Source organism: Ailuropoda melanoleuca, chromosome 17 (genome assembly GCF_002007445.2).
Source record: "Ailuropoda melanoleuca isolate Jingjing chromosome 17, ASM200744v2, whole genome shotgun sequence".
NCBI lineage: Eukaryota > Metazoa > Chordata > Mammalia > Carnivora > Ursidae > Ailuropoda > Ailuropoda melanoleuca.
Genome location: NC_048234.1, coordinates 30,565,856 through 30,579,288, shown reverse-complemented (window position 1 = coordinate 30,579,288; position 13,433 = coordinate 30,565,856). Strand labels below are relative to the sequence as shown.

The following is a 13,433-nucleotide window of genomic DNA, read 5'->3' as shown; positions in this document are numbered from 1 at the left end:
AGCACAAGCAGGGGTACCGGCAGGCAGAGGGAGAAGCCCTCTCCCCACTGAGCAGAGAGCCCGAGGCGGGGCTCGATCCCAGGGCCAGTACCCTGGGATCATGACTTGAACTGAAGTCAGACGCTTAACCGACTGAGCCACCCAGGTGCCCCATGGTCAATTCCTAATACATACTTGGTAATATATATTATCACTACTATCATCGTGAGAGTCAGATCAACTACATATTAACTCCAGTGAGTGTTTTGAGGAATACCTTCTACATCCTCTTTTTCAACTCAAGTTAAAGCACAAATCTCCCCCCTGAGACCACCCCCCACAGGCTCTTATTTGCAGTTATCTCGTACTTCTGCTTAACTGACACCACCTCTCCTCCCCCTTCCTCCTTCCCACTTCACACTGCACTCAGGACCATTATCATTGTCTAGCTGTTCACATATGAGTCCTGCCTTCCTAAAATTCAGTTCCGCCAAGAGCTTACCAAGTTCTGGGCACTGTGCCAGGTTCTGGAAAGGAAATAGTAGCCACCTCAAGGCATCAAGTAGCTGCCCCCTCTTTCAGTAGACACAGGGATGATGTGAAAACCTGTACGCACAGAGCACGTAGGTAGCAGGGAGGTGAGAATGAGATTTATCTTCCGGGTGGTCGGGGGAGACCTCCCAGGAGAGGTTAGAAGAAGGGAACATGGGGCGCCTGGGTGGCACAGTGGTTAAGCGTCTGCCTTCGGCTCAGGGCGTGATCCTGGCATTATGGGATCGAGCCCCACATCAGGCTCCTCCACTATGAGCCTGCTTCCTCCTCTCCCACTCCCCCTGCTTGTGTTCCCTCTCTCGCTGGCTGTCTCTATCTCTGTCAAATAAATAAATAAAATCTTTAAAAAAAAAAAAAAAGGGAACATGATTTTATTTTTTATTTTTATTTTTTTAATCTAGGTGTTTGATATGGATTATTTTTCTTCTTTTTTTATAATAATTTTTTATTATGTTATGTTAGTCACCATACAGTACATCCCTAATTTTTGTTGTAAATTTCCATGATTCATTACTTGCGTTTAACACCCAGTGCACCATGCAATACGTGCTCTCCTTAATACCCATCACTGGCCTAGCCCAGTCCCCCACCACCCTCCCCTCTGAAGCCCTCAGTTTGTTTCCCAGAGTCCACAGTCTCTCATGGTTCATTCCCCCTTCTGTTTACCCCCCCTTCATTCTTCCCTTCCTTCTCCTACCGATCTTCCTATTTCTTATGTTCCATAAATGACTGAAACCATATGATAATTGTCTTTCTCTGCTTGACTTATTTCACTTAGCATAATCTCCTCCAGTCCCGTCCATGTTGCAGCAAATGTTGTGTAATTGTTCTTTCTGATGGCTGAGTAATATTCCATTGTATATATGGACCACGTCTTCTTAATCCAGTTATCTGTTGAAGGGCATCTTGGCTCCCTCCACAATTTAGCTATTGTGGACAATGCTGCTATGAACATTGGGGTGCATATGGCCCTTCTCTTCACTACGTCTGTATCTTTGGGGTAAATTCCCAGTAGTGCAATTGCTGGATCATAGGGTAACTCAATTTTTAACTTTTTAAGGGACCTCCACACTGTTTTCCAGAGTGGTTGTACCAACTTGCATTCCCACCAATGGTGTAAGAGGGATCCCCTTTCTCCACATCCTCTCCAACATTTGTTGTTTCCTGCCTTGTCAATTTTTGCCATTCTAACTGGCATAAGGTGGTATCTCAATTTGGTTTTGATTTGAATTTCCCTGATGGCCAATGATTTGAACATTTTTTCATGTGTCTGTTAGCCATTTGTATGTCTTCATTGGAAAAGTGTCTGTTCATATCTTCTGCCCATTTTTGATTTGATTATTTGTTTCTCATGTATTGAGTTTGAGAAGTTCTTTATAGATCTTGGATACCAGTCTTTTATCTGTAGTGTCATTTGCAAATATCTGAAAAAGGGAACATGATTTTAAAGGATGGTCAGAAAGTTTCCAATTGGTCCAAGTGAGGGAAGAATATTCTAAGGAGAGTGAACAATGTGTACCCAAGGCCAGGACATAACAGGATATTATCCTGGGGAACTTAGAAGCAATTCAGGACAAATGGGGAGTCTGGGAAATAAGGAGAGGTGGGAAATGGTGGGTGATCAAGGGCAATGGCTCCGTCTTGCAATGTCTTGAATGTCAAAGTCAGCATGGATGATGGGGAGCCCAGAATGCAATGGGCTGGTCAACCAAAGATCTGGTGGAACTTTGATAGAGGAATAAAGGGTAAATTGGGAGAAAAAAAGACTGAAGTTCAGCAAAATTCAGGAGGAAGCAGGAAAGGTCCAGATGAGAGAAACAGGGGACCTAACTGAGTCAGCGATGGTGGCGCTGACAGACGGATTGGGTTGATTTTTTAGGAAGAAGCTTCATAACTGTTATCACTATCTCCAGTCATTGGAGGTAGAAAGATAAAAAGAAAAACACAGCGCTCTTAACAAACAGCATTGTTTTATGTCTCTCACTTGGTAAAGCAAAATACCAAGCACACGATGTGCTCGGAAATGGGCTTTACTAATTTGTTTCTCATAGGCTTTTACATTATCTGGTCTTGATTTAATTTTGTTTCCAATTTTAAAATTGCTTTCTATGAACCGGAACTTTCCAAGTCCTTGTTCAGCCTCTTGGTGCATTTCCAGTCTATAAGGACCCTCTTCCTATTTCCAAGTTATTTGCAAACAGAAAACCAAAAAGGAACTTTGTTTTCCAACCACATGTTTATCTGTTTAGACCACTGTTAGCACAGTATTCAAAAGAAGTCTGAGGATTACGTGGCATGACCAGGAACGAAGAATGAAAGATGTCAAACTGTACCAACACAGCACAAGCCTTTTTTTTTAGGCTCACACAAGGTAACAACACAATTTTTCTTGGTATTCAAGGTCATCTCAACCTCATTTAATCTTTAACTGTGTATCATAAACACAGATTTTTCTTGGAAAGCAATTTGCAGGCTACACAAAGAAATGTCCAACTCAGTCTATCAGGGCTTTAGAATTATCAGGGAAGAAGAACAACACAGAATGAACAAAATCACTCTTGCATAGGCTACTCTCTGTAATTACACGGCAAGGGAGAAGAAAGTCTTCCATTGATACAATGGCTACGCTATATCCATTTTTAATTCCGAAGAATTGCAAAGGGCACTATCAGAACTCCAGATAGATTTGGAAGAGATGATTTTAAATGACCAAAACTGTTGGAAGCCTATCAAGTGTGTATAAATACACATGGGCTCTTAAGGATTTTTTTAAGATGAGGTTGGCAGACTAAAGTCTGTTGGCCAAACTGGCCAATCACCTGTTTCCATACTGCCCCAAGACAAGAATGGTTTTGCATTCTTAAGTGCTGGAAGAAAAAAAATCAAAAGAAGAACAATAATTCCTGATATGTGAAAATGACCTTAAATCCAATTTCAGGGCTCATAAATAAAGTTTAATTGGACTGTAGCCCACTTATTTGTTCTAGATTGACTGCATTAGTGCCATATGGCAGAGTTGATCATTGTGCAAAGCCTAAAGTATTTACTATCTGGCCCTTTCCAGAGAAAAGTTTGCCAACCTTTGTTTTAAGAGCATTCCCCTAAAGAAACACAGAGGCCCTCAGTACACGGAAGGCTTCTTTCCAGAGATTTCCTGTGTCAGTGATCTATTAGGTTCAAAGAAAAGAAAAATGCATGAATTTAGTAAGGGTAATATCATTGCCATATCATGAAATAAAATAATACACACTCTTTTATACTATATTTAGATTGCTTCTTAGTTTATGCCAGTATAGCATAGCTATTAAGAATATGTACGTCAAGGTCATTCTTTTTCCTTGAATGTTGATTAGCTTTCTGTGACCTCGGGCTATTTACTTAACCTCTCAAAAGTCTTAGGTTTCCTATAAAAACAGGGTAATAACGGTACCAATCTCAAGAAGTCATGATATTAAGCGGGATGACTTTTTTCCCTAAAGGAATTAGTTAGCTCCGTACCTATTACGGAGGAGGTGTGTGATACATTTTTTTTATGAGTATCCATGTCATCTGAAAAAGTCATTTTTTTCGTGATCCCCTCCCAGCACTGCCTGTAACTTCTGCTTGGACAAGATAATCTGTAAGACCCCGCTTATGTAATTTCACACAGGAGGAGCCCCTCTCTCTGTGTTACTATTGGTAGAAAACGGCCCAGTGCACAAATCCGAGCATACTTAACAGGAGAGTGGACCAAGGAGGGCCTAGGATGTCTAGAAACTGATCACAGTGGTAGAGAGTGTTGGAAGGCTGGCGGGCAGCTGGATTACCCTTTTGAGCATGACATTGGGATTTTCCCAATTAGAATCCATTCCAACTTTTTCTAGAGGGATTCTCAGCTCTGTGACAGGCTGTCGATGAAAGCTTTATGATTTGGTAGCTAAAAAAAATTTTTTTTTCATAGTGGATGCAGTTCTTGTCATTTTATCCCCTTTTATGTTAGGTTAACATGACCATTTGTCTTGTATTACTTGATGTCTGAGCTGGTGTTTCCCACCACAAAAGCTTCTGAGCAAATCATGAGGGTGTAATGCTGCAATTCTTGGAAATGTAATGATTTTTGTCCTACCGGCTTGCTGCTACCTGTGTTCTGCCTGAGCTTACTCTGTCCCTAGAGCAGGATGACTGTGGATTCCTGCACAAGAACCAGAGCCCCGGGAGCACATGGTTCCTTGGCTCTGACGCATGACCCCTTGTCTTCCCTCATCTCCGAGTAGGTTGGAAACACCCTTAGCACAGGTAATGTCTTCCGCTCCCCAGGGGCAGTCTGGAGGCGAGTGATAAATGGCATGAGGAGGAGAACCCTCTTTATCTGCCACTAACAGAACCAACCTTTGCCTAAAGATAGCTAACAGGGGAGAAAAACCCCCTGAGACAAAAGAGTTCTTCGGTCTTCCCATCCCCCCCAATCATTTACAGAAATCCCAGAATCCCAGAAGGCAGCAAATATCCCCACAATAGAGCTGAGAAACAGAATTCCTATGGGTCCACTTTTTTCTTAATCTCATGAAGGGTACAAATCTCACTTTTTTTCACTTCCTGTATTTTGACATCTTATTTTGAGGGAAATCTCTCTAAATTTTACCCTCAGTTATGGTTAATGGAGTTGAGCCACTCAAAAGAAGAACAAATTGTTTCAGCATTCTTACACACTGTAGTTGGACTCGTGGTTAAGAGGACAAAGGCAAACACCCACACATCAGCCTGCTATGTGGGGAAAAAACCCCAACACTAACATTCGCATGCATGCTGGTGAGTGGAATGGGCCAGGGCGAGGGGGTTGGGCTGCTGTCTACTGGTAGGAGTAACTCTCATCGTCGTATTCCAGCTCATCCCCTTCCTCATCCAGCAGCCCGTACTTAAATTTCCGGTACACAGTGCCATCTTGGCCCATGTAGACGATGTCATCATCCTCATCCTCGTCATAGTCCCGGTCCCTGTACTCAGTAACCTGATCCTCTTCAAAGCTGGTGTTTTCACGATGGCTGCTCTTATAGGAAACATATGACTTGCTAGGGTCGCCCAGCTTCTCATAGCCGGCCTTCGCCACTGGCTGGACTCGGCCCCGCGATTTCCTCCAGACAACCACAGCGGCCCCGAGCAGAAGGACCAGCAGAACAGAGGAGGTGATGAACAGGGCTATCTTGGTACGTTCACCGGCAGGTCCAATTTCTCTTGCTTGAAGGATACACTCCTCTGTTGGAAGAAGACCCCAAAGGAAGAGCAGAGAGGGCAAGGGTGGGAGAGAAGAAATGCGATGAGGGAAATTAGTTTCTGAGGTAAAAAGCTTTGCTTTCTCTTTGAAAACTAAAATGGTAGAATCACTGTCTCTGATTTTCCTAGAGGGCACCCCATTCTACAGAATTGGATCGTGTACCCCCTGAGAGTCCCAGTCTGTGTCTGATGATACCAACAAACCCTTCTAGGTTGAAGGTCAGTTTGAGAAACAGAGCCCCCTCATCCTCATACCTCATGAGTCAGTCGCCAAGTATCCAACCTGACCAATCGATTTTTCTATTTCCTTCTTAAGAAATATATTCCATCTTGGGCCATGCCTCAGTTACTTCTAAATGCTCTATTTTTTTTTTTTTAAAGATTATTTATTTATTTATTCGACAGAGATAGAGACAGCCAGCGAGAGAGGGAACACAAGCAGGGGGAGTGGGAGAGGAAGAAGCAGGCTCATAGCAGAGGAGCCTGATGTGGGGCTCGATCCCATAATGCCGGGATCACGCCCTGAGCCGAAGGCAGACGCTTAACCGCTGTGCCACCCAGGCGCCCCTAAATGCTCTATTTTTTTGTTTCAACTCTGACTTTCTGAAAAGACTGATTCCTTTCCTCAAGTACCCTTCAACCTGGTCCAACAGTCAAGGGCAGAGAAGATTATTTATAAAACCATTGAATTTTTTTTTTAAAGTAGGCTCTATGCCAAATGTGGGGCTGAAACTCACGAACCGAGATCAAGAGTCACTCACTCTACTGACTGAGCCAGCCAGGCGCCCCCAAGCCATTGACTTACAGTTGTGTGGGGCCTTAGGAATTAATTAGGTCGGACTTCCAGAGAAGGTGGTGGGGTAGAAGGATCCTAGGCTCACCTCATCACATCTAGATAACACCCACATCAGTGTAAATCACCCAGGAAATGACCTGAACACAGGCGGAACAGACTCTCCACAGCTAAATGTAGAGAAAAGGCAAATCAGCGGGAGAAGAGGGTTTGTTTTATTTTTTATTTATTTATTTTTTTAAAGTAGGCTCCATGTGCCCAGTGTGGAAATCAACAGGGGGCTTGAACTCGTGACCCTGAGATCAAGACCTGAGCTGAGATCAACCGACTGAGCCACACAGGCGCCCCTGAAGATTTGTTTTAAATACCAAGTTGACTTAACTCTGGTAAATCAGGAGAACTCAATGAGATGACAAAAAAAACCAAAACAAACAGAAAGAAATTAGGTCAATCTATTGCTTGACAGTTGAGGAAACCGAGGTCCACAGAGAGGACATGAATTGTTGCCTGTCAGAGGCAAAAGCTTGTCTGTGGAGCAATTAAAATTCGAACCCAGGGATCCAAATTGCATGCCGTGGACCAGAGACGTTTGAGCAAATACTCTAACGATGTGTTTTTGGGGACATGCATTCCGTAGCCCTAATCTGACAGGAAGAGAGGGAGCTTTTTAAAATTCTGATGACCAAATTGAGTCACAGGAGACTCTTGTTTCATAATTAAGATTTCTGAAGTTGCGAGCTCTGTCCCCTGTTGTTCATTCACCAGCCTCTGTTTTGACACCTTGATTGAGAACGTGGAGTAACCAAAACCGTCATGAAAGGAAGGCCCAAACCACAAATTCAGTGATGAGCTCATTTTTCTTACTTTTCACTCATTTATTCAGGTGATAGATTTGGGTAAGTTACCTACTTCCCCTCTCCCCCTTCTTTAACCCACCAAATGGGAGAGTGAACGAGAGTATAAGAGCACCAGGGAAAAATCTAGCAGGTCTGTTGGATGTACAAGTTGAAATACAGGGTAAGTTTTCCATAAGTGGTTTTTGAACCACCTGGGTCTGCCCCCAGGATTCTTTTATGAGATTCTAGGTACATTACATGTACTAGCTGAATGGTGGTAATTCTGCTACCAATTATTTTAGGGGCCATTACTTTTGCTTATTACATACTGGCCAATTAGGTCTGATGCATCACCGCTATGTATTTCCCTGTCTTTTTGCTGGCGATAAATAAGTTGCTTGTTTTATCCAAACTTTCATCCTCATGGGATTTTTGCCCATCAAACAGAATTTCCTCTTCTAAAATAATAGCACTATCATAATTGTTTTTGTCATTAACTATATCAGCACAGAATTTTTCTCTGGAGGAAATATTAAAGCACCAGAGGGATGGATAAGCAATCCATCCGTGTGGGGTACTTGGAGATAAATACTGCCTAGGGCAGGAGAATCAGTAAAACATGTTTCGAGATTGTTTCAATTACGAGGGTGCCATATGCAATCATGTCTTACTCTTCTCTAGGCTTAGGTCTGCAGACTCAGGGTCAGCCTCTGTGATCTGGTTTCTTTGAAGGAGCAGAGTGTCTCAGTAAAAAAATGAGCAGTCAATCAAGAGTATCCAGACTTTTGCAGAGTTGCCCTAGGTGGGTCTTCAAGTGCCACAGAAGGCCCAGGAAAGCTGACTAAATAGTTCGTAGTTGGAAACTCTGCACCCAATGTGCACACACTTCTGGTTTCATCTAAAGCCATTGATGTAATGAGGATTATTATTCTTCGCTGACATAGTGTGGATATGAGACAATCAGACCCTGAAAGTGGATATGTATGAGGGGCTGGGGAAACCAGCTGTTTGTAGGGGTAGGAAACCTAGAAGGAGGAAGTAATTCTGTTTTGGAAAGATGTTATTTAGAATTTAATTGAGAAGGCTAATAAAAAAATTAAAAAGAAATTGCTAGTAGCAGATATGGGTCTGAGATTTACTTTGGTTAGAAATGGATAGGCTCACATAAATATGGTGTCTCTTTGTCAGGCCATGATACATCTGAACCCTAAGGAAATGATCTGCTTCTGGACTAGAGAATATATTTTTATTCTCTATTATATTAAATATATATTCTCTACTATAGTAAATATATATTCTCTATTATATTAAATATACATTTTAGAAAAATAATGAACATATAAATTTAAAAAATATATTTTATACATATATGTGTATATGTACATATATATACATATACATATATATATATATATATATAAATTTTTCCCCAGCCCTGGAGTTTATTGCCTCCCTGGCAGAAAGGAGGCATTCTGGGAGCAGTGCCCACGGGTGGGCAAGTCAGGGGCAAGTGGGGGGGTGTTTCTCTGCTGTGCGGTGTGAGGCTCAGATTGGGAGCTGGAGTGGTCAGGGGAGGCTCTTGGAGGCTGAGCTTGGTTTGGGAGGCCCTGGTCTGGGCTAGAAGATTCTGCCACTGAGAAATGGATTGTTCACTTACACTTTGGGTCTATAAGACCCCTGAGGGCAGGGCGGGGAAAAAAATATATATATATGGAGGAATGACTTCATTTGGGATCTTTCTGAGTTTGTGGCCTATGAAGACCAAGTACCCATATACATATGGGTTTGGCGGTAGGAGACAGTTGGGGGCCTGGGAATTGCTAAAAGGGGTTTTGTTTCTTTTTAGCCTTTGATGAAAGTTCATTTTTAAAATGCTTTAAGTCTCTAAGGGTAGCTCTAGATTTTGGCTAACTTCCATAGAATGAGTCTACAGCAGAATCAAGGTAATACTGGCATCAGCTCTTTTGATAGTTGGTTCTTTTCCCTTTTTTTCCAGGAGGGAAGAATAAAAAAGAAGAAAGTAAATTTATTTATTTATTTTTAAAAGATTTTATTTATTTATTTGACAGAGATAGAGACAGCCAGCGAGAGAGGGAACACAAGCAGGGGGAGTGGGAGAGGAAGAAGCAGGCTCCCAGCGGAGGAGCCTGATGTGGGGCTCGATCCCGTAATGCCAGGATCACGCCCTGAGCCGAAGGCAGACGCTTAACCGCTGTGCCACCCAGGCGCCCCAGAAAGTAAATTTATAAAGATGAGATTCTAGGGGTGCCTGGGTGGCTCAGCTGGTTAAGCATCTGACTCTTGGTTTCGGCTGAGGTCATGATCTCAGGGTCGTGAGATCGAGCCCCAAGTCTGGCTCCACACTCAGTGGGGAGTCTGCTTGAGATTCTCCTTCTCCCTCTGTCCCTCCCACTGCTTGCTCACTTGTTCTCTCTTTCTCTCTCTCTCTCAAATAAATAAATAAAATCTTTTTAAAAAATGAGATTCTAGACCAACTTGAGTTCTTAGAGGGAGCACAGCAGCAGAAAGAATTCAGGCTTTGTAGTCCAAAGGACCTATAGTCTAATTCCAGATGTGCCCTTAATATTGCTATGGACTTGGGCATGCTAACCTTTGAGTCTTGGTCTCCTCATCTGCAAAAGGGGATTAATAATATTTACTTATAGGGGTGCCTGGCTGGCTCAGTAGGTAGAGCATGGGACTCTTGATCTTACGGTCATGAGCTAGAGCCCCACGTTGGTTGTAGAAATTCCTTTTAAAAAATCTACTTAGGGGCACATGGGTGGCTTAGTTGGTTAAGCAGCTGACTCTTGATTTCAGCTCAGGTCATGATGTCAGAGTCCTGGGATCAAGCCCCGAGTTGGGGTGGGGGGGGGCTAAAGCTCAGCAGGGAGTCTGCTTGAAGTTTCTCTCTCTCTCCCTCTCTCTCTGTCCCTCCCCCGACTTGTGCTCTCAAGTTGTCTCTCTGAAATAATTAAATCTTTAAAAAAAATAAAATCTTCTACGAGTTGATGGACAGAAAGTTTTAAGTACAGTAAGGACATAGGAGGCACTCAATAAAAAGATAGCTCTGTTTATTCTCTGGAACTTTCTATCCTCCTCTCCCCTCCGCTCTCATCCTCTTCCAGAGACAGGCCCTTCCTCTGCAGGCTTCCTTTCCTCTCCACTCACCTGTGGTGTCCCGGCAGTCACAGCAGTCCTGGGCATTGGAGGGATCGGAGACATTACAGCAGGGTAGGCAACGGTTGTCATCCATAAGCAGCACCAGGCTGGTGGGGCACATGGTGCAGTTCTTGGCGCCAGGTCCCTTGCATTCCACACAGCTCTCGTGACATTTTTCACAGTTAAACTTCTCCCCCTGGCAAGAACAATTGGGAGATTCTTTTTGAATGTGGAGGAATTAACAAGGCATTGGAGTTCCCAGGTGGGAATTCCATCTTGTCTCCATGAGGGAGGGAGGCATGTGTGCGACAGAAGAATGATTGATTGCTCTGGGTTCATTTTAACTGTTCGGGGTGAAAGACAGAACCAACTGTCTGCACTTGAAGGAAACCATTGCTGGGTCTCTCCATGTGAGATCTGCTGGTGACAATAGTGGGAGAACAGCCTTCTAGAATAGCTCAAGTTACAAACAGACAGCTCATGTGCTGTACTTGGTCAAGGACAAGTTGTGTCTGGCTCATTACTAAATTGACCTTCACAGTTTAAAAAATTTCCAATTCATTGCCCACATTTCAAAATTGGGACATTTCACTTGAAAATCCATTCCTAGTTTCTCTTTAAAAACTAGACTGTTGACACTGTTATCACTCCCACGTGGCAACATCCCAGACAGCTGAGCAGCAGTGACCCTCTGTTTGTGCTCTCCTAGTTGACAGAATCCCCAGCACTTGCTCCAATGTCACCAACAGAGGTGACACATCAAATTCCACTTTTCATCAAGTCTGTGCTGGGGTTTTCTTTGACCTGACACCCTGCACTCAGGTACATTAATAGGCTTGGCCTCTGGGGTTGCTAGATTCTTGTGTCCCCACCCCATTGTAGTATTTGTGACTGCCTAGCTAATACAATGAAATAAGAGATTAGGATAAAGTGGCTTCCTTCCTGACAAGTTGCTGCCTCTGTGGTCTAAAAATGTAGATGAGGGAAGATGGCTTCCTCTTTTACTTCTGTGCTTTGGAAGGATGGTAGAAAGGGAAGGAATGGAAATTGCCTTTGTTGAGTACTTGGGCATGCTTCAGGTGTTGATAAGGTGCTTTCTTAGCTGTTATTATCTTATCAAATCCTGGGTTAGCTGTCAGGACCCCTGGGTTCCATATCAGCTTTGTTACTTATACTCATGTGATCTTTAGCAAATTAGCTAATGTCTCTGAAACTGAGGAGTTTCTCCAAGGTGTAAGGATGTAAAGAGAACTCCTATGTGAACATGTTGGGTCATGTTAATTTCACCATGGGGGAGATTTACTTGATTTCTACACTTTGGAAACACAAGGAGTTAGTGAACTCAGAATATCCATGGTTTCCAGGCAAGGAAATGAAATATAGTTCTCTTAATATACTGTGCAGGGGTGGAGGAAATGAAAGACCAAAAGTGGTTGTGTAGTTCTGACATTATTCAGGCATTTCAGGTTAGATAGCAGAGGGGTAGGAGAGAAGATATTTCCCCTCCCTCCCTTCCCCTCCCTCTCTCCCTTCCTTCCTCTCTCCCTCTCTTCTTTCTCTCTCTTTCTTTCTCAACATGTATTTATTTGAGAGAGAATGCGCGCGTGCACATGTGTGCTTGAGTGGGGGAGGGGCAAAGGGACAAGGAGAGAGAATCTCAAGCAGAACCCGATGTGGGGCTCAATTCCAGGACCCTGAGGTCATGCCCCTGAGCTGAAATTGCTGAAATTAAGAGTCTGATGCTTAGCTGACTGAGCCCCCCAGGTGCCCCAATATTTCTTATGTCTGATATAATATTTTTAAGTGGACCTGAAACTTCTAAGGTCATGATCAATGAATGTAGAGGTAAATCTGAGGTCCTCATTCTCTAACTTCCCCATTATTTATGTCAGGTCATCTCAGTTCTTTGACTGAGATTAAGGCTACGGGTGGGTAGTACCATTGTTCTGTGATTCAGTGGTAGAAGATTATAAAACTGGAGCAAGTGTAGGAATTTTAGGACTTCTTGACTTTGCCCAGAATGCCCTGCAGAAATGAGCTCATGTGCCTCTGTAGGAATGGAGGAGGGCACAGCACACCCAGCTCTCAGTACCTCTCCCACTCTGTATTCCCCCACCAGGCAGTCCGAGATGCAGATTCCTCCCGCTAGGTGGTAACTCCACACACAGGATAAGCAATTCAATGCTCCTTTTCCTGAAAGAAAAAAAAAAAAGTGATTCTAAATGATGAGGGCTGACCTTAGATTTCTTTTCTTTTTTTTTTTTAAGATTTTATTTATTTATTTGACAGAAAGAGACAGCCAGAGAGAGAGAGAACACAAGCAGGGGGAGTGGGAGAGGAAGAAGCAGGCTCCTAGCAGAGAAGCCTGATGTGGGGCTCCATCCCAGAACTCCAGGATCACGCCCTGAGCTGAAGGCAGACGCTTAATGACTGAGCCACCCAGGCGCCCCTGACCTTAGATTTCAACCTCTGTCTTGGGTCCAAAGCTCTTAGGAACAAGGAATATGTCAAAGCAAATTGAAGTTGAAGGATACATTGATTGAGGAGATGGGGGGGAGAGGGAAGTCTACAAGACACCAAGTGATGACCTAGAAATTATCCAATTAGTCTAATCAATGTCAACTCTTATTTGGAAATTGAGGGTTTGGAAGGGATAGATCGTGTATGACAGCAAAAAAGAAAGATTTTCAGAGAATGAGAAATCATGTAGAAAGGTTTTAAAACTTTGATTTGTCGTTTTGTTTATTGTTTAACTAACATGGAGGAGAACGATACCAGATGATTTGGAGGGTCCTGGTACTCGGTGAGAAAGTCATGGTTAGGCAGCTTCTAAGAAGTACTAGACTTAGAATTTAAAATGC

The 13,433-nt window shown here is 43.2% G+C and overlaps 1 protein-coding gene across 1 annotated transcript; it reads right to left on the bottom strand.

Moving 5' to 3' along the window:
* Positions 1-5,359: 5,359 nt before the first annotated feature.
* On the bottom strand, positions 5,360-12,797 carry LOC117797009 (proprotein convertase subtilisin/kexin type 5-like). Its single transcript, XM_034647341.1, has 3 exons — positions 12,665-12,797; positions 10,582-10,768; positions 5,360-5,763 (listed from the first exon to the last, which is right to left on the bottom strand). The coding sequence occupies exons 2-3, from the start codon at positions 10,691-10,693 to the stop codon at positions 5,360-5,362; spliced, it is 516 nt and encodes a 171-aa protein (XP_034503232.1). The 5' UTR covers positions 10,694-10,768; positions 12,665-12,797.
* Between the last annotated feature and the right edge of the window lie 636 nt (positions 12,798-13,433).

What these genes read in the sequence shown, in the direction of transcription:
- LOC117797009 (XM_034647341.1), bottom strand. Translation starts at nt 10,693, where the DNA reads ATGTGCCCCACCAGCCTGGTGCTGCTTATGGATGACAACCGTTGCCTA. An exon ending in TGACTGCCGGGACACCACAG is followed by an intron (nt 5,764 to 10,581) that starts GTGAGTGGAGAG and finishes TTCTTCCAACAG; the next exon opens with AGGAGTGTATCCTTCAAGCA.